Source organism: Atractosteus spatula, chromosome 1 (genome assembly GCF_055471065.1).
Source record: "Atractosteus spatula isolate fAtrSpa1 chromosome 1, fAtrSpa1.hap1, whole genome shotgun sequence".
NCBI lineage: Eukaryota > Metazoa > Chordata > Actinopteri > Semionotiformes > Lepisosteidae > Atractosteus > Atractosteus spatula.
This window is the reverse complement of record NC_142706.1, coordinates 76,515,043-76,537,140: the sequence shown is the minus strand read 5'-3', so window position 1 is coordinate 76,537,140 and position 22,098 is coordinate 76,515,043. Positions and strand designations below refer to the sequence as shown.

The following is a 22,098-nucleotide window of genomic DNA, read 5'->3' as shown; positions in this document are numbered from 1 at the left end:
CAGTGAGCTCACGTGCACTGCAGGCACCTGGGAGATGCACTGGGTGTCTTCAGCTGTGAGAGCTGACTGTTCATCAGAAGGCACATCAACAGTAGCAATAGGGCAGACCGGGTGCCACACCTGCAGAGCAGGGAGAGGTGGGAAACCGCTCTGCAGACCAGGTCCCTGCGTCATTCCTGCAGAGCACAAACAACAGGAATTCTGTCCGACAGCCTTTCTGAAAAGGACAGAGTATTTAACTCCTGACACATCTGTCGGCTGCACAGAGAGCTAAGACTGTACAGTGATTGAAGGCGTATTTCCCCAGTGTTTTCCAGCAGCTCACCACAGCATGCCTTTGTTTTGTGACGTGAATTTTATAATAATACAACTGGAAATTTGGGAGTAACTATCAAAAATAAAGAAAAAAAAGTTAAATGCAGTTGTTTGTTTATTTCAAACTTTATTAGTATCATGACACCCAGGGTAATTAGTGGTTTAATGTAGTACAAATTGCAGTCTGCACCTGGACATTGGAAGTACATTAACAGAGAGACTTAAAACAATCCACAATCCTCCAATGTGGCAGCATGCAATATGGTAATGTTTCGCGCTGTTTCTTTGGGATCACCTATTGTCCAGTGTGCTTCACATCCCAGTTTTAGTGCCCCTTTATCTTCATCAGAAAGATCAATAACATTGAGTCCAGGCACATCCCAGAACTGCACACCCAAGTCCAGAATAAAAAGGCAAAAGATCACCATCAGAAATGATCAAGGCACATACACAAGTTTACCCACAGCTTCAAACAATCAATCCAAACATCTCTCTCCACATACTGTATATGTACAGAAACAAAAGAAAAACAAACCGGTATCATAACAGATGTTCTGTCTTCTGTTGTCATCATAAGAAAAGGGAAGACAGAGTTTGAAACATCAGTAATAAAACAAGGATTCAGAAAAATCAAAATGTCTGTGACACCAAGCAAACACAAACCCCACAAGAGTCACTGGAAAGCTGACTTCTGGCACGTATGAGCTGTGGAAGCTGTGATCTTCAGGGGGGCTAGAAATCTGGATCATATCTGAGCAGTTTTGTTCTTCGCACTCATACAGCATCCCTTTTATTTGGCTGCCTATTCTAGGCAGATATCACACAGTGCTGACTTTGAAAGAAGAGAACGATGATAAAAATAAACTTCCAAGCTGGGAAACAATAAAAAACAGCCCTTACATTCCAATTTTCATTGCCAGGCATCCCTTATCCTGAAGGCTACAATGCAGACCAGTGCAGAATTCCCTAATCAAGCTTTGTACCCACATTCATAGCACACACAATACAAAAATCTCACATTTTTTTTCTTTTTGTTACTGTGCTTGTACTTTATATACTTGTACTTGTCCCCCATTCCCCTAGTCCATCATTATCCAAGGTAAACAAATGGCACAGAGATACCCTCATGCTTGAGTTCCCAGCGCTGCAGCACGGCGGTCAGCACTGCAGGTGTGCGTCTCTCCCCCGACCCGCCGGACCTCATCCTGCTTTCCAGAGTGCAGGAGAAGCGTGGAAGAGCTGCACTTTTCCTTGTCCAGGTCGCCTTTGCGCAGGGGAACCTACCCAGAGGCCAGTGTGCTTACAGGGAAAAAGATGTGGTCCATAAAGCCGCCAGCAAGCAGGAGAGGGAGTGGGAGACCTCGCTGACACTGAGCTAACGCAGCCTTGTCTTCAGTCCCTTCCGTCTGCTCCTTGTCAGCATGTGCTTTCAATGCCTTATAATATCTGTCAATAATCACAAGGGGAAAAGAGTGCAAAGCCAGGGCCCAGGCACTCCGCCTGCTGGTTAGACAGTGGTCCGCAGCTGGTCCTGTTGGTCTGTAAGGCAGAGGTTCAGCTGTCACCTGACGGAGGCTGCCTCCTCTGCACCTCAGCGGTTCTTCTACCCTGCCGACACACACAACGGCTAGCTGCGTGCTGCCGTTCCCATAAGCTTCCGCTCTCCACTTACTGAGATCCTCCCAGGCCAGAGGCAGCTTTTTAAAACCTCTGAAAAGGAGTATCTCTGAAGGTTATTGACAGCAGCAGCTTTAGCACACGCTGACAGTCCAACTGCTAGCATTGAAGCAGTTTTTCAAATAAAGAAGTGAGAAAAGTTCTTATGGTTGTGCTATGCAGCATCCCTGGATTAAGCAGAGAGCAAGACCTTGGCCAGCTGCAGCATGTGTTTGAGTGTGTGAGGAGGGAATGGGAATGGAATTTCACTGCACAAACAGGATAACTTGTGTGATTCCATTTTAGGACTGGGAACTATATACTGTCAGCACTTGGAAAGAAGTGCTGTAAAATTTGGGAAATATCTCTCTGCCTGATTCATCACCTCAATTGATAGTTTTTCTAAATGCCAGCAGATATGTTCGCCGTCTGTTTCTTTGGCTATAACAAGGCTGGTACATAACTTTATCAAAGATATTTGTAGGCAAGGGAGACTACAGCATTTAAACATCATGTGCTGCTGACCTCCAAAGTGTAAATAAGGGAGGGAATATTTCAATAAGTTACTTGAACATTGAAAGTGAAATCTATACACTGTAGCACTGTTTATCATCCTGCACTACGAGCAACAATGCAATATTGCTATATAACCTTTTACTTTGAGAAGCAAAAGAACCTATGTTGAGGGCATTATGAAGATGACACTATAAAACATGCAGCCACACACAAAACAAAACATGGCACTCCCAAGTAAAAAAAAGACAACTTTGTGCTGAATGCAGAAAGCACCCAACGACACTCAAACCCAGGACCCAGCTGCCTGGTGCTCCGAGCTGACAAGGCCATTCTGTGGGAAGACTGCAGTTTCGGTATTTGTCTGTACTGATTCCTACTCCTAGCAGGAGGATATCATCCCTCCTCAGCACGGTGCTGTAGAGGGGTACTGGGAATATCTGCTGCTGTACAAAGGTAGCGAAGAGTTTATTCTGTTGCTCTTTCTCGTGCCGTCTGAGCAGAGCAGGGAACAGGGAAGCAAGCTGCGCTCACAGCCTCAGCGTGCAGAGACGCAGGTCTCCGCGGGGAAGGGCCAGGTCCGCTGCGTGCCTCCAGAGGTTCAGCAGAGAGTCGATTCCAGCTCACAGAGCACCCCGGCCTCCAGAGGGCAGGAGCGGGGAGCGCTGGGGGTTCCGGGAGGAGGGACACGGCTCCCCTGGGAACAGCAGAGGCAGGGCGGGGGGCTCAGGACTGGTGGGCCTGGATCAGGCCGCGCAGCTGCTTGACCACGGTGTCGATCAGCTTCTGCTTGTCGCGCTCGTTCTTGCGGAACTGCGCAAACACGTTGTTCTTCCGGCTCGTGTCCCTCATCCTGGGGAAAGAGGAAGAGACAGGACAGGCAGAGGAGTTAAGAGTCGGCCTCGCTGCTGGGTGGACCTCCTCCCGCCAGAGCAAATGACTGCTCCATCGCCAGCAGGACACAGACCATCGCTGTTGACCCAGATTCCCCGCAGACTCCCCCAGGAACTACCAGCACTGACGAAGAGCTGGAGGGAAGCTTTAGCATGAGCAAAACACACACAAGATTAAATTCACTTCCTGTCTGGCCTGTTGACTGCTTTAGCTGATCAGCCATGATGTTGCGGCTCCTGAAGAGGTGAATCCTCCTGTAAAAAAGGCTGAGTGGACAACAAGGGCATTTACTGGCCTTGTCCTTGAGTACTGCATATGCTTACTGTATTTTTCTCCGAGATGAAAATAAAACTCTTACATCAGAAAGATTCTTTTACTTTTCATTTTGCCTTGTGCAGCACATGCAATCCATCCATTTTCTAACACTTTATCCCCTTCAGGGTCGCGGGGGAGCTGGAGCCTAACCCAACAAGCAACAGGCACAAGGCAGGATGCACTCTGGCCGGGACGCCAGTCCATCGCAGGGCACACACTCACACCAGAGCCAACTGTGCCAGAAGGCAATTAACCCACCAGCATGTCTTTGGACTGCAGGAGGAAAATGGAGCACCTGGAGGAAACTCACACAAATACAGGGAGAACATACAAACTCCACACAGACAGCCCACAGCCCCAGCGCTGCAAGGCAGCAATGCTGACCACCGCACCACCCTGCTGCCCAGGACATGCGATCATCCTGACCAATTAGCATGCTTCTGGCATGCGGGAGGGCACCCATGCTAACACAGGGAGAACACGCCCCTCCACACAGACACAGCCCCCCCAGCGCAGACGTGACCCCCAGCCCCTGTCACGCAACATACTCCTCTTATCTTACAGTATATCAAGCAAACGGAATTGCTCGGCAGAGATGTGGCACTGCTGTCTCACGACAGAAACCCAGAGGCTCTCAGAATTGACCAGTTATTAAAGCCAGGAGCATTCTCCCCGAGGGGCTGCAATTCTCACTCCAGCCAAGTCTCCTGCTTCATGGGGAAAACTCATTTCAGGCCAAAAACGACACCTTTGCAGAGTAATATAGCTCATTCGTAATGGGAGCCACTGTTGAAGAGCAGAAATAATTGTGTCATCATGGTGAATTCAGCCTGTATCAGGCAGTGAGAGAGCTTCTCCACTCTATTATTAACGCTTAACTCACACATTTAGAAGCTACAAACTGAACCGATCCGCTGCCACACAAGTGGGCACAGACCCGCCAGTGGAGAGGGAAACATGAGTTACAAGTGAAAGAGCAAGAAGAGGAGCAGCAGCAGCTCAGGTTTAGGAAGCAACACGCTGGCACACACACCCAGCCAGGAAACCCAAGCACCGTTTGACTCCTGAGCCTTCTCCAGCTCTGCAGCCGAACTGTCGTGCTTCTCCCTTCTACTTTTCAGAGTGAAACCAACCTGCTGCAATGCCCCTCTCGAAGCAGGCAGAAAGCATGCTCAGGGATCTCCACTTCACAACACAGGTTCACAGCTGGGAGACACCCGACTGCACTTCACAATTCTATACTGCTCGTCAAGTACTTGACCTGATAGACCATTTCAGGCACCACAGTACAGAAAATACATCACTGCTCTGAAGAGGAGCAGGCAGATATACCCTGGGGCTCAAGTGAATATCCAGCTGGAGGAACAGAATTGGACAGAGATTAGGAGACTAGGAGTATCAACACTTGATACAAGTATTCAAAATCCAGCCTTTCTTTAAAATGTATGGAATTGCATTTAAAACTGAACTGGGAACTTGAGGCATTTCTTACCCAAAGGGTTGTGGGAGTCTGGAACAAGCTACCCAGCCATGTGGCTGAAGCCGCTATTTTGATTTGCAGTTCTCTTCCAGCTGTTTCTTGAAACCAGTTAGCTACCAACTACCAAACAGGCCAGACAGCGGAATGGCTTCTTGTCGTTTGCTGCCATTCTTGTGTTCCTATTTCCAGAGCTCTGCTAGTACTGCTACACGGAGCAATGGAGCTGAATAAGAACTGGCAATGAAAAACTGAGACAACCGACTGATGGTGATTCAGATTTTCTAAGAAATAAAAATGTACAGATTTAGAGAAAAATCAATTTCCAAAAGTCCAAAGCTACTTCTCACTGGTTTAACAAGCAAGACTAACTCATTCAGGAGCCAGAATCACAGAAGGTTTGAGCACTTTGAAAACTGGCCACAAATATGCAGGCAGACAAGCAAAACGAACACAAGACAGAAAAAGGGCCGTGAGGAAGGACAGATTAAGAGAAAAAGGCTGAAAGGACACGAAGAACGGTTAAGCAGACAGTGCCAAATCTCACAGAGCAGGCAGGCTGTAGGGAGAATACTCACGCTCTGGAAATCCTTCACAGGACGGCGAGGGTGAGAGGCAGAGAAAGAAAGAGTCAGACGGTTGTCACTAGCCCTGGGTTTCCCATGTTGCTCAAGGGAGTGTAAAATTCTCTGTAGTATTCTGTGCTGTTCTGAGTTATTGTTTCTGCTGCCAATACTCTGCGGGGTTCTGACCAGCCACCCCAGCGCATCGCGCGGCACGATCACACTCCACTTGGACAGCAGGCGTGAGAAGACATAGCTCCTCCGGCCTGTGGGCTGCTGTACTTGTGCTCACCTCCTGGAAAGGCACAAGTGTGTTTGCAGGCTATTAAAGTAGGCCTTACCTAATTGTCTTAAATGCACACTTTTCAGCTTGAAGTGTGGGTTGCCTGATTACATGACATTATAGACACAGCCCCCATCTCAGCTTGAAAACAGCGGTGCAGCACATTTAAAAGGCAGAATGTTGAAGGCTTGTGTAGAATGGTTAAGAAATAAAAGGGCAGCGTCTTGATGCATCCATTTCCTCTGACCGGAGGTCAAGCTGGAACCAGACTAGTGGTGCCCGGCTAGTCTCCCAGTGCCAGGGTGTCACCAGCTAAGCCGCGCTGCGGGCAGGCGGGCTGGAGCCTGACAGACCTACAGAGCGATCTGAAATTCAGAGCAAGAGTTGGGATGGATCTATAGCGCACAAAGGCTGAGGGTAGCGCTGGGTGTCGGAAGATGGTGAGAGCAGTGACTTCGAAAAGAGATGGTCTTTTGGGGGTCAGCATAGGACCTCTTCCTGACCAAACATGGGAGGCAGCGAGGAGACTCAGGGCGCCGGTCCAGTCTCCAGGCCCTGCTGAGTTCTTGGACTGGATTAGCTGTTCTGCGCCGGTTAGAGTCAGGCACACGATTCTCTCTCTCCTCCAACGCACATCTCTGAGCTTCTGCAGGCCGGCACGGACATGAAACTCTGCGTCCAATACCAACCCCTGGCTCTTGGGATTCCCCCAGGAGCTGCAAGCTCCCTAACAATCAGGTGAGGTTAAGAGCACCACTGCTCCTTCAGACCCCCACACACCCACTGTTTTCATTGGCTCCCTGAACTGCACTGGGTGATCAGATGATGCATTTTCCCTCCAACAGGACTTGACTTCTGCTTTAAACAAGGCTGTGATCAGTCAAGGCCGCCTGGTAACTCTAGATACACCATGAGACAACTTTGTTCTTTGGCCAACTAGGGAGTTCAGTTCAAAAGTCTTAAATTTCAATTTTAAGAAGCACAAGAATTCTGCATTCGAACCTTCAAGGGACGAAGCACATTAAGCTCACCTATAAATTGGCTCAGACTCTAGTTACCTAGATCAAATCCAATAACAGGAGGCCCAAAATCTCTGCACTTAGGTGTCATTTCACAATATATCTACTGTGATCTGGAAATCATCAGTATAACAGAACTGAATATTTCCCTTCTTGACCATTTTTCCCTTCAACCCAGGTGTTTTGCAGGTGATGGATTAAAGTCCTCTGGGACCGGAATTCTGTGCCCCAGATCTACTCTGAGATCTGACTCTCCTAGACTTACTTTTTAAATTCTGTTTCATGTCATTTGAACTTTTGTTACTCCCAGTGATTTTCATGACCTCCAGTTTAGTGTGGCTGCGTTCACAGCAGGGATTTCTCTGGGCAAAATTAGCCAATTTCTAAATACAGCACCAGGAGCAAACTGCTGAGAGGTGTGGTTTCAGGGAACAGAACCAATTTGTTGCCTTTGGGATGGAGCCAGAGCCAGGGAGAGGACAGAGGAAGATTTTGTCATCTCATCTGCCAAAAACGGAGGCATTTTTCTCTGCATTTCCTCTGCAGTGTGCCAGACTCCAAATATCTTCCTCATTGCAGTAATAACTCAGATAGTCGACATTATTTTCTTTTCTTGTGTCCACAGCTCAGTTTACAAGACTGCAATTCTGGGCATGCTTCTCACTTACCCACAATCACCTGATCGGCTACCCACTGTTCTTCTGTGATTTTAAATGGATTTTTGTTGTCACAGCCATTCGTGATTTCAGTGCTGTGCTCAGGAACCCATCATACTCAGACTGGCATGCTGTATCTCTGCCAAGGAGAGCTTCTGCCCCCGTCAGCCACGCTGGCACTGAGGCCCCCCGTCACTGCCCAGTGTCAGGTGTGTTTCTGGGGATACTCACTTCTCCAGCAGGGCCAGGGCGGTGTGGGGGTTCACTCTCAGGTACTTGCAATTGGGGCGCCCATAGTCAGCCAGGTACGTGGACCAATCCCACTGAGTGAAGAGATCCAGGAGCTGAGACGAAATGACAAACGACAAAGGAGAGCAACCAGTTAGCTGCGGGTGATGGGCAGTGGGGCTGCATGTGGCTGTGTGCCTCAGCTTGCAGGTCATGTCCGACACGGTTCTGAAGGTCTCAGGGGTCTGTCTTCCGCGATCACGCGTCGCGGGCCTCTCTCTGCCCCCTCCCGAGGTCTGGACCGTGCTGGCCGAGGGCTGACCCTACACTCGAAGATTTCCCCATTACAGCCTCCTACTCTGAAATCACTGCCGATCTCACAAATAAACAGTTTAAACCCTAACAAACAACAAGAGGGGGAGAGAGAGACCAAAAGAGTTATCCAGAGAGGGATAATTACAGGGAAAGGAGAAGGAGCACTCAGAGGCAATGACCGGTTTAAATGGTCCGTTTTGCCAACCAAAGGAAATTCTTGTATCCCTCCTGATTATCTTCAACACCAGTTTAGCAAGGTCAGGCCATGTTTCCCAGAAGCTCGGGGCTTGACCTACAACTCCCTGTAGCTCCTCTGGGCTGCTGAATGGGAGACCCTCTAATGAAAGCAGTCCTGAAGTTCAGCGCTGCCTTTGCAATGTGAGCTGCTCTAGGGCACACTGTACGCATCGTGGACTGTTTTCACAAAACAAGCTATTGCACATTTCAGCACAGGGTTTAAAATTAGAGCACAATTCAAACAAGTCAACAAGGGGGCAACAGCTGAATGAGCAACAGGCCATAATAATGAGGGCATCCTGTATATATCTGTACAGTATGTCATATGGGCTGACCTCTGTCTCACCCCTGCCTTCACCTCCCCCTGAACTTCCACTTTGTCTCTGTTTCCAGGCTCACCTTGCGCTGAACCCAGCTGTTATCGCTGAACACACGCTGAACAAACAGCACTAAACCTCGTAAGGACGCAAGGGACAGGAGAGAGGAGGGGGTGGGTGTGGAGGGGGGATTATTACTTCCTCTTATTCTTCAAAAAAAAAGTCGGAGGTATAAAATTGCAAAGCTTTGTGTTCTGCCAGGATTAGAGCTTTCGATTGTCTCTTTTCCAGTTCAGTTACTTGGTACCAGAACGCTTGGGAATTTAACAAAATGTGCAAAACGATTGAGATGACTCAAGTTAGAAGCATTTTTTAATCCACATTTTACAAAAATAATGCATGAATCAGTTTTCACTGATGTTTACTGTTAACACTAAAAGGTCCATGACTGTGACCTTTGGGAATTCAAAAGAATTGAAGCAAGCCGATTAAAATGTTATAAAATCTGTGGAAATTCTGAGTGGCTTTTCCCAGGAATAGACTAGGAAACATTACAGCACAGGGCAATGTAAATCAGTTATTAACCGTCTTTGACAAGTGTCCTTGGGTCTTGCTTTCTTCAGTCCGGTGTTGGTTTAAATGGCAAATCTGTTCCTTATCACATTAAACTTGCAGCTCTAGTAACCCAGTGCTGCTCAGCTCTAGTCCAGGAGAAACTGTCTTCTCTGGGTGTTTCTCCAGCCGAGTTCTCGTCACAGGCTGACTGATTTCAGTTTCCCGTTTAGGGGCACATTTGTCAGTTTGCTCTTTGCAAGCAGCTATTAAAATGTGGAATGGTATCGGCCTGCATCAATCTGTATCTGAGGCCGAACTGCCCTCATCAGGTGTTCTGTGGGAAACAGATCGATTGGACCTTGCAAACACATTGTGACAATGGCTGACACAGCCATGTTCACCTGTGTTTCATAAAACACCTGTTAAGTCAGAAATAAAGGGGATCGAGGAGATACTGCTTCAAGTTCCGTGTTCAGTTGTTGGAAGCAGTGCCCTTGAAATGAGATATGAGCAAAACTCAGGACTGAGTGCAGAAACAAGATAACCCCTAAGTCTAAACACGCCAGCAGATCAATTAATGTCAAGAATCAGCATGGGAGATTTAGAGCTCAGCTGGAATGAAAACCAGCTGACACGGTGTTCCTCCAGGACTAGGGATTGAAACCGCAAGCCTTACTGCTGCATGCAACAGCATCACAATCACTCCCTGTGACAGGGTGCAGTTCAGTTCTGCCCTCTGCCCTCCCACCTGTTCAGCCCTCTGGTATTGGTACAGAAACAGGTTGAGTAGCAGGTTGGTTCTCTCTCATTTTGAGTCGTTCAAGACTCTAGTCAGTGCAGGACACTGCAAAATCAGCGCAATGTTTTTATACATTCAGAAATCTAGGAAAGATCCCTTAGTTGCAGAAATCTCATTTACCATGAAGTAATAAATGTAAAGTCTATTTTAATGTAATCTGTGTAACAATAACTGTTCTAAATATGATGTTCTTCCCAAGGTTTGAGAGGAACATCCTCTGTCGGTATCCCATTGAGACAAGCAGGTTTCACATGCTAGTGGCCAGTGTGAAAGAATGAAAAACAATCTTTTTCCCAGCTCTCATGTTTTCAAGTTTTATCCATAGAACACACTTATAAAATTGCAAGGTAATCTCTTTTCTGCTAGAAAATATGAACATACAAACATCCGGAAAGTTACAAATGATAGCCGACACATCTGTCCATTTTGCTTCACTGGTTGCCTATAATTCATTAAAGCTCATCGAACCCTCTTTCTCAAAAAGAACTCCAGTGCCTTTTGTTCCCCAAAACTGCTGTTCCTTAATTTCCATTTAGATCACGTGCATTCCGTGCAAACTCTGTGTTTTTCTGTCACTGCCTATTAAAGAAACGACAACAGCTCAACAGAGCTGCTCAAAAGGTGTTTCGAGTTTCAGTTCAACTAGCTGCCTGAGGGAGGCAGGAATAGGAATGATGTTGTTGCTTCTCACTCACTGAAAGAATGTGCATGTGTTGCTCCATTTCATAAGACAAGACCAAAAGAAAGAGAAGACAAATAAGAGGTACCTGCTCCCGCAGAAACACTGAAACCGGGCTTGAAGGCTCCTTATCAGAGCCCAGTCTGATGAGAACAGGTCTCGAAACTTTTGCTCCCCAGGCTGAAGCTCATTCTCAAGCATTCTAAGGTGTCACACCAGCTACTAATGTTAACCCACAGTGCACTGCAGTAGCGGTGTTGTACAAGGATGTAAACACTCCAGGTCAGGATCAGAAGGGGGAAATTAAAATGCTGAGCTAATTTCCTAAGAAAAGCAATAGTATTCCTCAGTTTTAGGGAGCAATAATGCAGCTGTAAGTTGCCTCTTTATACATTTTAACTTCTGAACTGCGTTTGTTTTACACATTGGGAACATTTTTTCATGTTCACAGGGTCTAAACCTGGACATCTGATGGAACAAAGACAAACCGCAGGAAGATGGTTACATTTTTGGCTCCTAAGACAGCATGCAGCTAGGAGCCATTCACTAGGTACTGAAGCCTCTCGTACCTGGAGCTCAAATCCAGCTACTGTTTCTTCAGGAAGACAGCGCTCCCGCTGCACAGCACTTTCATCCATTTCAGGATTTACACACTGCAGGCCTTGGGGCAAATATGCAAGTGAGCTTATTTTAACCAAATAGATCCTTCAAAATACACTAGAAATAAAGAAACAAACATAAAACATCCAGCCCCTCAAGGCAGCTTAGACAGAAGAGCCTGCAGCTTGAAAACCATTGACTGGACCAAAGGCCAATGGAATGAGTTTTATCTTCATCACAGTGCTCAGTGCAGTGATGAGAAGAGCAGCAATTCTCCAAGGTTTAAAAAAACCCCTGACAGGGTCCTCTCCTCTCAGCCCCTTCGAGAACATCATGCCCAAGCTGATGACTGGGGTACAGCAGTGTAAGGGACAGGGCTGTGTCTGTTGCTGGACAGTTACCGGTAGTATCTGCTCCAGACACTGCACAGTGACCTGTCCAGGACATTGCACAGAAATGGAAAAAAATCATATCAACTGATAATAACTGAAACGTCACAGCGCGGTAGAAACTGGAACTGGGAAGACCCTTGCTCCTGGTTCCACTCTGTACAAGCAGCTAACCCCAGCCTTGAACTCTGAAGCAATACACTCTCAAATGACTCCGGCATTCTTTTCCAGCCTCACCTTTGGATGGCCTCTAGGTGCTACATTGTTTTCTACATTCTCTGGCACAGAGCAGCCTGCCTGGGGTTTTCTGTGAACTACTGGTGAGATGGTGAAAACAAGAATGATAATGATTTTAAAAAAACAACGACATAAGAATAACAGAAATAATTACCCCCATTCAGACTAGCTGCCCATGAGATCAGTGGTGTGGAGGAAGGGTTAGATATTCATATCCGATGTCCAAGGAGAGCTGTCAACCCCCCAGGGCAGAGCGTCCTGGCACAGCACCATTAACCCTCCCAACCCCAGGGAAAAGACAGGAGCTGATGGCTTCACATGCCTTAAGTGCAAAACAACTGAATTCATAAATCGAGATACCTTGTTCACTAAACACCTCCAGCTGCTTTGCACTCTTAAAGAGACAGTAAAACCTGGATCCACAAGCGGTTACACAGCTGCTCACGTATGCTAACATATGGTATTCCTACTTGAGACAGACTTCATTCTGCTGCACTTAATGCTCGCATAGGGACCTGACTCGAATATTCAACAATCTCAAAAGCACTGAAAAAGTCAACCCAGCGGACTTCTTCAGAGTCAACAGTGAAACATGAACCAGAGCACATATTGTAAGTGAAAACTACTAACCACTAGCTCCTGGGCCCAATCACACAAGCTGGATTGGTCTGAATGGCTTCCACTCATTTGTAACCTCTCTTACGGGTCAAAAAAAATTCCAGCATTTGGATTTAACACTAGCCTGGGATCAGAGAATCCACCATGGTTAGCCATGCAGTCAGCTGTCTGTCTAGAGCTGCATTCTCCCCTGGTACTAGCCTGGACACAGGGCTTTCTGATCCTCTGGCAGGAGGATGTGATGTGACAGCTCACAGGCCTCGACTAACCTGAAAGAACAGCCACCCTGCACAAGCTCAGCCCTGTGTCTCGTCAGGACCCCCCCCCCCCGGGCCCGTCCGGCACCACAGTGCCCCAACACTGGTGCAGGCGGAGAACACAGGCGAAGCTCCTGCACGACCCCAGCCTCACGATGAAGAAGTTCAGAACAGCAAGGCTGCTGCTGATGTGTGGAGGGCCGTGTTTGGCACCAACAAAATGAGAAAGACTTCCTAGAATTGAAGCCCCCGGTGACTCATTTAAGGGGAGCCCTTTCCAGTGGAATTTCACCCTCACACAGTTTATGGTAAGTCATCGGGAAAAAGCAACTGCCCAAGAGGAATCAACAACTGAAAATCCACTGCCGTGCGGAAGAGAAAACGGGACATACCACAAGAACGCAAGAGGTCCTGCTCAGTGACCAAAAGCTGCTTGACAGGTGTCTGACAGGGCGAGGAGGTCAAGGGCTTGGGCATCCCAAATAACGACTGAGAGCAGAAAGATCAAACCTGTCAGTTTTTACATGAGAGAGAACCTGGCTGCAATTATTATCAGGCTGTAAAAATGATTTAATTAGAAAAAAAAGGAAAACAGTGCAAATGATATGTCTGGGGTAACATAATCTGGCAACCACAGACCACAGCCCTGCTCTGCATCAGGAACACAAGAAAGGTCACAAACCAGAGGCCCCCTCAGATTTGGCCCATCTATCCCATTGAGTACTTAGCAGCTAAATGATCTGATCTCATCCAGCTGTTTCTTACCAGAAGCCACAGTAGAGCCTTCAACAACAAGGCTAGGTAGCTTCTCAATGTTAATGTGGGAGCATTATCACACAAATCTTTGACTAACAAAGTGCCTCCTAGTTTTAAATGGCCTTCCACACAGTTTCCACTTGTACCCTCTGTTTTGTGTTCATTCTGAAGAAATCCTCTGGGCTGGCTCTGCTAATGTCTGTGAGGATTTTGAATACTTATATTAGAGGAAGTCAGAGACACTTCACCATCATAGGACATCAGGCCAGCAGGATATACTGTTTAAGAGCAATGGGGTGTGTTTGTATAGCACTTTTCACCCCCAGAGGTCCCAAAGTGCCTACATATATAGTAAGAGAGGAAGGCTCCACTCTCTCCAGCACCACTCTGGGTGACAGCCATTATCTCCCAGCAGCTCAGGTGAAGAAAGAGAACATACTTCACCAACAGATTCAATAGGGGTACCTCTTCTCCGGAAGTCACATTGATTAGGCTCAAAGTCTAATGCTCCTACTCTTCAACGCTGTGCCAAGGAATCTTAAACGGCCAACTAGTGAGGAGCTCAGTTTGGAGCCTCGTTCCAAGGATGGCCCCTCCTGCAGTGTCCCCGGTCACCATTCCACACCAATGGATTGCAGATTCTTGTACAGAGGGAGGAGCGCCACCTACTGGTCTACCTGAACCACTTACAGCAACACCCTGGTTTCCTTAAGTGGTCTCCCATCTCAGTTCCCACCATAACCTGCCTGGCTTCGCTTCTCAGATCTGATGAACTCAGGCTACAAGGTGGATCAATGCAGTTAATATCTGACCCTCCTACAACTTAGATCAAGAAGGAGAGAAGGCGAGAGACAGATTAAATCTTCTACAGATAAAGAGTGTTACAGTGCAGATAAAACTAAAATCCACTGTGATTAGAGGGGCGTGCGTCAGTGCTAAGGAGCACTTCACACAGCGACTTCATCAGCGTGCTGGGAGATTGGACTGCTGATCCACCAGATAGGGCTCGGCTGCTCAGGCAGCGCAGCAGTATGGTGTACAGTTCTCTCCAGATTTAATATCACTCATATCCCCACTGAAATAGGGAGAAAACATATCGTATTATTTCTTATTATGTTATGTTTTAATAGGTGTTGGAACATGAGAAATATAACTTTTCACTGTGCAATGCCATTATGATCACTGTATAACATTTTTAGATTGTTTTAAGCAAGTCACATTATTTAATCTGTAACTCATGGTTATATGATTTTTGCCCCAGTTTCACTGGGGGATACATATCTGTACTGCACTGTACAATTCCTTGCCAGAGCAAAAAGATACATTTTGCTGCCCCAAACAGAAAGGATGCAAAAATGCATTTTACTCTGTACTGCACAGCACACAAAGATTCCGTTCTCATTGAGCATCACTCATCAACCAGTTTCAACTGGCATTAACTCTGAAAGGAGGACATTAGACACCTTAAAGAACAGGATCTTCTGGGTAGAGATTTAATGTTCACTAACGTCACTAGAGAAAAGAGCTACTTCATCACAAAGTCTACACCCTCTATTAACATGCTCAGAAGTGAAAACGAGGCTTGTTCTCCTCAAATAAGAATGTCACCATTCGGTTTTGTGGCATCACAGAATCACGTCAAGAGTCATACTTTCTTGAAGACCAAACACATCATTAGTTGTGCTTCATGTACCCTGTGCGATGAGGTTTGAATCATCAAGGGATCCTGCTGGCAGGAGTAACCTCGGCCTATCCAGGTGTGTGTACCACAGCTGGAAAGGGAACCGGGAATCACTAATGGGGCAGCTCTGCTCCTCCACACTGCTCTCCCCTGGTCGTCCCTGTCGTCCACGTTCACACAGGGTGTGTGCACCTAAACACCAAGCCAAGTGTGCACAGCAGACACTGATTCAGTCTTTCCCTAGAGAAACAGTGTGAGGTAAACCCTTGAATTAGGAACAAATTCATAATACTTAAAGTCATTCAACTAAATGTTCCTCTCTTGCCCAGCAAGGTAAGGTCAAAGCTGCCTCTATCCAGGGTGAGATAGATAGAGGTCTAAAGACACTCTCAGAGCTTCTCCTCAGCCTACAGCGACCAGATGTTTGGTAAACAAGAACAGAACTGACTGTCATTTCTCCAGAAACGGAAATTACAATGACCTGAGCTCTTAAGAAATTCTAGGATTTGCTCTAAAGAATTCAGTGTAAGAAGGCTGTTATATTACTAGAGCACACGTGCACTCTTGCTTGCATCTCCATATCCTCTTCTTTTTGAGCACAGGGAATCAAGCCATCTATTCTGTCATCTTTAATCTGCTGACCGAGCTGGGAGGAGGACTCCATTACTCTGTAGCACTGAGGCCAGCCGTGAAGAACATTTCCATTAAGCTGCGAAGGAGGTCTAACACCCTTCTCCGAACTCCACTCTCCCTGTGCAAACCGAGAGCATCGGGCTTGAAGCTCAGATTCGCCCCCTCCGCCCACCTCACACACTCCAGCACAACTCCTCCCTGGCTGTGTCGCGGTGACCCCTGGCCAGCTCGGCTGCGAGCCAGGCGGGCTGCCCTCCAGCTGACCTCTCGCTGGCCGCCAGAGAAGCAGCACCCTGCGCCTGCCAGCGAGCCCGACTGAGGCGCAGGAGACGATCAGACAGAGCTCTGCGGCCTTTGGAATTTCTGGACACTCAAACCCAAAAAACAATGCTACACAAAAACCAAAAGTGTGAAACGAAAAATCACGACAAAGAAAACCAAGTCTGGTAACACAAGGACTGACGAGTAATTTTACGCAATTTTCATAGAGTTAAACAAATGTAACTATTTCTAAAAAGAGTATGAATCTCTTCCTGTTGGAGGTCCTATTGTTGGGCCATCCGAGTGACTCCGCCAGTAAAGGAACCTGGTCAGATGCAGGCTGGGCTCTGTGATCACGGTTCAAGCCACCTGGGTCATATCTCTGTGCCAACTACAACTGAGACTCTCCGCCCAAGGGCATGATGGGATTAGCTGACCAGTGCCCCGGTATCCCCTTGTGCTTTTGCATGCATGTAATGATGTCAGTCAGGGATGTTCCTCTCCTCCAATGAGCGCTGACCGTGCTGCACGAGGTGGTGCTACCTGTGAGAGACTTGTCTCTCCTCCTACCAGCGCCGACGGTGTTGCACATGGTGATGCTATCTGTCAGTGACATGCCTCTCCTCCAATCAGCGCCAACCGCTAGTAGATGGCGGTGCTATCTGTGAGTGACAAAGAGCCTGTCCTCCAATCAGTGCTGAACGTGCTGCACAAGGCGGTGCTACCTGTGAGGACGTGCCTCTCCTCCAATCAGCATCAACCATGTTGCACAAGGTGATACTATCCTGCACAAGGAGATGCTATCTGTGAGTGATGTGCCTCTCCTCCAATCAGCGCCAAACTGACTCCATGAGGTGGTGCTACTGTACTTGTCAGTGACGCACCTCTCCTCCAATCAGCGCCGAACATACTGCATGAGCCGGTGTTACTTGTGAGGGATATGCCTCTTCTCCAAAATCAATATCAAGGGTATAACATAAAAATAAATGGCAACGAGAAATGCATTTAAAAAAGAGTCGTCGTTGCCGACTCCGTGTCCTGGTAAGGCTGGGGAGGAGTTGTCCTGTGGAGAGGCTTAGGGACAGAAGCAGGGACTGCTATCACTCAGAGCAAGAGCGGTGCAGGGTGACTACGATAAGAGCTATCTGCCCTGGGACAAGGCAAGAATTTCCCATGGCACACCCAGAACTGCCCTAATGAACACATGCTGACCCTGCTATGTTAGTGCAAGGGTTATCCAAAGGTTATCGGAACTAAACCTTTGAAGGTCAGTCCCATTCAGGGAGCTTTCCTGCACCACCGCCCAACACCCCAGCTCTTGTCAGCAGATCCCCGGCTTCTGTGCTGGTTGGTGCTTCAGCGTGGGACCCAGCTCAGCTCCGATCACAGGCCCTTCCTCTTCGGCTGGCGCACAGAGAACAGTCACGCTGATCTGCACTGAAAGCAGAACGATTTCCGGAGAGTTCTCAGGGAAACAGGCTGGGTTTGTTCAGCCTCTCAAAACACCTGGAAGACATCTCCTTTGTTCCTTTCAATTCCATGACATTGAGATCTGGCATAAAACAAACATCTTGTCAGTATCTTAAGATACTTCTTCATATCTGGGCTTTTGTTAGCTGCACAAAGACAAACAGGTACATGTCTGAACACTGCACTGAAGTCTGCTCCATTCAGCAAAGAGCCATCATCTCAGTTAAAACAAGCTGAGACATTTTAAAGATACCATTTAAAAAATACTTTACAAATGGGAGAATAAATACTATGTTTCATAAGTTTTGTATTTATGGTAAGTATACAGTTTTTTGTATCTGAAAGCACCATTGTTGCATTATTTTAGGTACAAACGATTTAAAGATATCATACATTCTGTCCTCTGTGTGCAGCAGTTTGCAATGGCTTTAACATTTTTTTGCATTTTTTTCTCGTACAAATACAGCAATTCGTTACACAATGGTTCACGTTAGTGTGGAACAAATTCCTAAGCCATGTTGAACATGATGACTTGAGGGAGGTTTCGAGAAACAGCTGGATGAGATTGTAGAATCAATAACTTATGAAACAAACGTCTGAGCCTGATAGACACGGTGACCTGTGTAAACCATATCCTGCAGCCCAGGGAATACACATTGATCACCCTGTGGAGGAGAGCAGGCACGCTGTGTCCGTGTCAGGATTCTGGGACTGGTCCAGCGCCAGGGTCTGTCTGCATGCCAGCGTCGACAGTCAGCGTCTCCCACAGGGGACACCTGGCCTTCAGGGGACTCATCCAGGCCGCCGCCGCTGATGAAGAGGAGGAGAGCGCAGAGAGAGAGAAAGCCCCTGCCGGCCCCGCGGTGTGAGATCACCGCCAGTGTAACACAAGAAGCCGAGCTCGAAGTGCCAGCGAGCTCTGCCAGCTTGAGCGAGCGATCGGCGCTCTTGGGTCTCCCCTTTCTAACGATTTACACTTGCACTCAGGGATTAGATGATACGCAGCTATTAGCTGTCCGGCCCCCCCCGAGAGCGCGCAGCCGGGCTCTGCAGACGGGAATGGGGTCGGATAACGTTACAGCTCCAGGGAACACCGCTGTCTTTCAGGAGAGGATCAACACATCACTCAGCCAGGGGAGCCTGCTGGCGTGCCTTCTGCACGGCCCGTCCCTCTCTTCCAACGCTATCGCGGAACTGCAGAGGATTCCGAGGATCCGAGCACCGGAGAGGCGCGGGCGTGAGGCGCTGGGAGCCCGGGGAGAGGAAGGTGGGGGGGGGCACTGCTGTGGTGGAAGATGTCCTGCCATGAGAACCTTCCCGTGCTGCACGGGACTGTAATGAGATCAGAACCCACAGAGGTTATCTGAGCAGCTCAGGCTGCCCACTTTCCCTGAGCTCATCTCTCAGCAGCAGCAAAACACCCTCCTAGCAATTCGAACCCCACACAATGAACGTCTGGCGTCTTCTCAAACACTGCGCGCACTTTCTGTAGCCCCAAGGTCGTGTCCCCGAGAAGCAGAGCGCTCTAAGAAAGAAACAGGGGTGCACTCCCAACAGTGCCATTCTTCACCCATGACGGTTCCTAGGCTGTAGCTCCCATTTTCACACATGGGGGGGCTGAAACTGCCACACGTATTTAAGATAACAAGTAACAAAGTGAGCTGAAGCAAGCAAAACGGAAACTTGCACTCTGTCCTTTCACTCTCCTGGGCTGAGTGCTGAACCTGCAAACGAAAACCATGAGGCCTTTTTGTCCCAGATCTTACAACCAGCTCAGTGGCTTACAGTATGTATTGTTTTGCTTTTAATATTTTTTTAAGTTCATTTTTCTAGGTAGTTTCTTTCATTCTAAGAGGTAAAACCTGTACTTGACAAGGGAATTTGCTCTCGATACTGCTTTTTCACTGCTTATCACTAAATCCCTTGGTTTTCCGTCACATTAATTGGCTGTGTTGAACTCCACCACGCCAAGAGCCGCCACCTTCTGACAGCCACAGTCCAAACTACCCTCTCAGAACCAGGCCTGGGAAACATGGAAGAGATCTACTGTGGCACAATGAACATAAAAACAACAAGAACGCAGCACCCGGTGCAAAACAGAGCAGACACAAGGAGTGTAGGTACAGTCAGACGGCCGTTTCACATCACACAGAGGCTGGTGCACATGGGCCACATTGCTGCCACAGCTTCAGAAAACCAGACAGTTCCACAACTGTATGTCTGCAACGCTCAAATAAAAATGACTTGTCTCTGCTGATAAAAACTGCTACCAATCAAGACTGGGGAAAAAAACACTTCTTGCGTACTAATTTATTGTGTTATATGTCTGATTTTGCTTGGGGCTGGTCTGACTGGCATGCTGAAGAGGTACACATGAGGCTTCTCAGAGCACTCAGGTGCCTGGACCAGCCCTGGGGCTGCGTCTCTCTGAGAAACTCCCGCAGTCTCGCCAAATCACTCCCAAGGGCTTCGATATTAACACCCTTCCCCCGACTGCCTCGCGCCAGGTCATAGCGTGCCTTGCTCATTTGGGAAGGGCAATCAAACCCTGTAAATACAGTAAAGTCTCTCTAATCAGGCTGGCCCGTCAACACCTCCCCTATCCCACACGGGCAGGAGGCCTGACTGCCACGAGGGTAGAGCTCCGAGAGAGCGGGGCCTGTCCTGAGCTGAAGCAGAGCGGAGGAATCTCGCCCACGGTCGCTCCCAGACCTACACAGATGCCGTGGAAAGCCGTACTCTTCCTCTGAGGTCCGTACGTTTTATTGGATTTACAAGATGGGAATTTGACCAAGATTCCGGGGACACTAGGTTTAAAGGAGTGCTATTCGGTGTACTAGCAGCACAAGGGAGAATTTGATGTGTGCTGACGTGTGGTGAGCGTTCTGGCGCACTATGGCTGCCGTCGCATCATCCAGGTGGGGCTGCACATTGGTGGTGGTGGAGGGGAGTCCCCATTACCTGTAAAGCGCTTTGAGTGGAGTGTCCAGAAAAGCGCTATATAAGTGTAAGCAATTATTATTATTATTATTATAAGGGAGAATTCCATGGTTAGATCTCAAAGCGGCCTCAAACCCCATATTGTTCTAAAGAGAAGGGGTGTGAACCCCAGTCTCCTAGCTACATTCTACCCTGGGTTTGAGAAAACAGACCTCCCTAAAGCTCCCCCTTTATAACTGGTGAAGCAGTTTCTCACTCCTCTCTCAGATCTGTTGTGCAGTGGCTCTGCTGGTGCAGAACGTCTGCTGTGTGTCTCCCAGGTGGGGCTGCTGGTGCAGAATGATCACTGTGTGTCGCCCAGGTGGGGCTGCTGGTGCAGAATGGCCTCTGTGTGTCTTTCCTTACATGGAAAGCAGGCTATCTATCCTACACAAGAATCACATGGAGTCCTCTCGTGGCGTTATCTGTGGAGCTCAGTCCTGGAATGGGTAATGTTTATGGTATGAAGGCTCTGCTAGCTAAATGATAGGATGGTATCTGAAGACAGGAGTCAAGGTGTAAAAGCAGGGTGTGCAAAAGACTTTCCACCTACGCTGAATCCCAACATGTTTGGCAATGAAAACACTAGAACAAACCTGCTTTGTCAAACTTGAAATTCCCAGTAAGATTTTTTGTACAGAAGCATATTTTTCTACTTGGTCACTGAAAAGGACTCATGATTCACCCATGTTGGACTCTGAAGTGCAGTGCTGTCATTAGTCACTGTGTCTGATGGGAGACACACTGTGTCTGAGGGGGGACACCAGCCCACCACTGGACACAAACAGACACAAACACATACAAAGTCACACACTCACACCAGGGCCAACTTTCCCAGAAGCCAATTAACTTACTAGTGCATCTTTGAACTGTGGCAGGAAATCTCTGGAACATAAAAAAATCTGCCCATGGAGAAGCCACACTGTTTCCAGGTGGAGTATGAGCACACGTTAATAACAGTGCAGAGGCTGAGAAGCCCAGCTGTGAAAGCTGAGCAAAGCAGCCAGCACTTCTCTGCAGTACAGGGCCAAGCCTGTATCCCCACACCAAGCACATTTTAGACTGAATCACTCAGCAATTCTGACTGAAAACAGGTATCTCTTTTACAAATGTTATAGTGCATTACAATTGGAATTGCATGTAAAAGCAAATACAGCAGGTGCATCTTTACACAAAGGATTATGGGAGCGTGGGACATGCTGTCCAGCCATGTTGTTGAAGGTAATACCCTGGCTTCCTTCAATGACTGGTTGAATGAGATCCTTGGATCTACCAAATGTACTAGACTGGCTGAATGACTGCCTCTTATTTGAAACCTTACTTATATTCATATGCCATTCATCTTTAAATGCAGTTGCTTTCAGTATCTACATTCACAGTTCCTCTCTTGGTACAC

At 47.7% G+C, this 22,098-nt stretch overlaps 1 protein-coding gene across 2 annotated transcripts in view; it reads right to left on the bottom strand.

Annotated features, from left to right (window-relative positions):
- Positions 1–425: 425 nt before the first annotated feature.
- Positions 426–22,098, bottom strand: part of exoc6b (exocyst complex component 6B) — a 151,838-nt gene continuing 130,165 nt past the window's right edge. For both annotated transcript variants that reach the window (XM_088919819.1, XM_088919820.1), the window contains 2 exons: positions 7,923–8,035; positions 426–3,337 (listed from right to left, as the gene is read on the bottom strand). In XM_088919819.1, the coding sequence (XP_088775945.1) occupies positions 3,211–3,337; positions 7,923–8,035 (240 nt within the window). In that variant the 3' untranslated portion in view covers positions 426–3,210. The remainder of the gene's footprint in view (positions 3,338–7,922; positions 8,036–22,098) is intronic.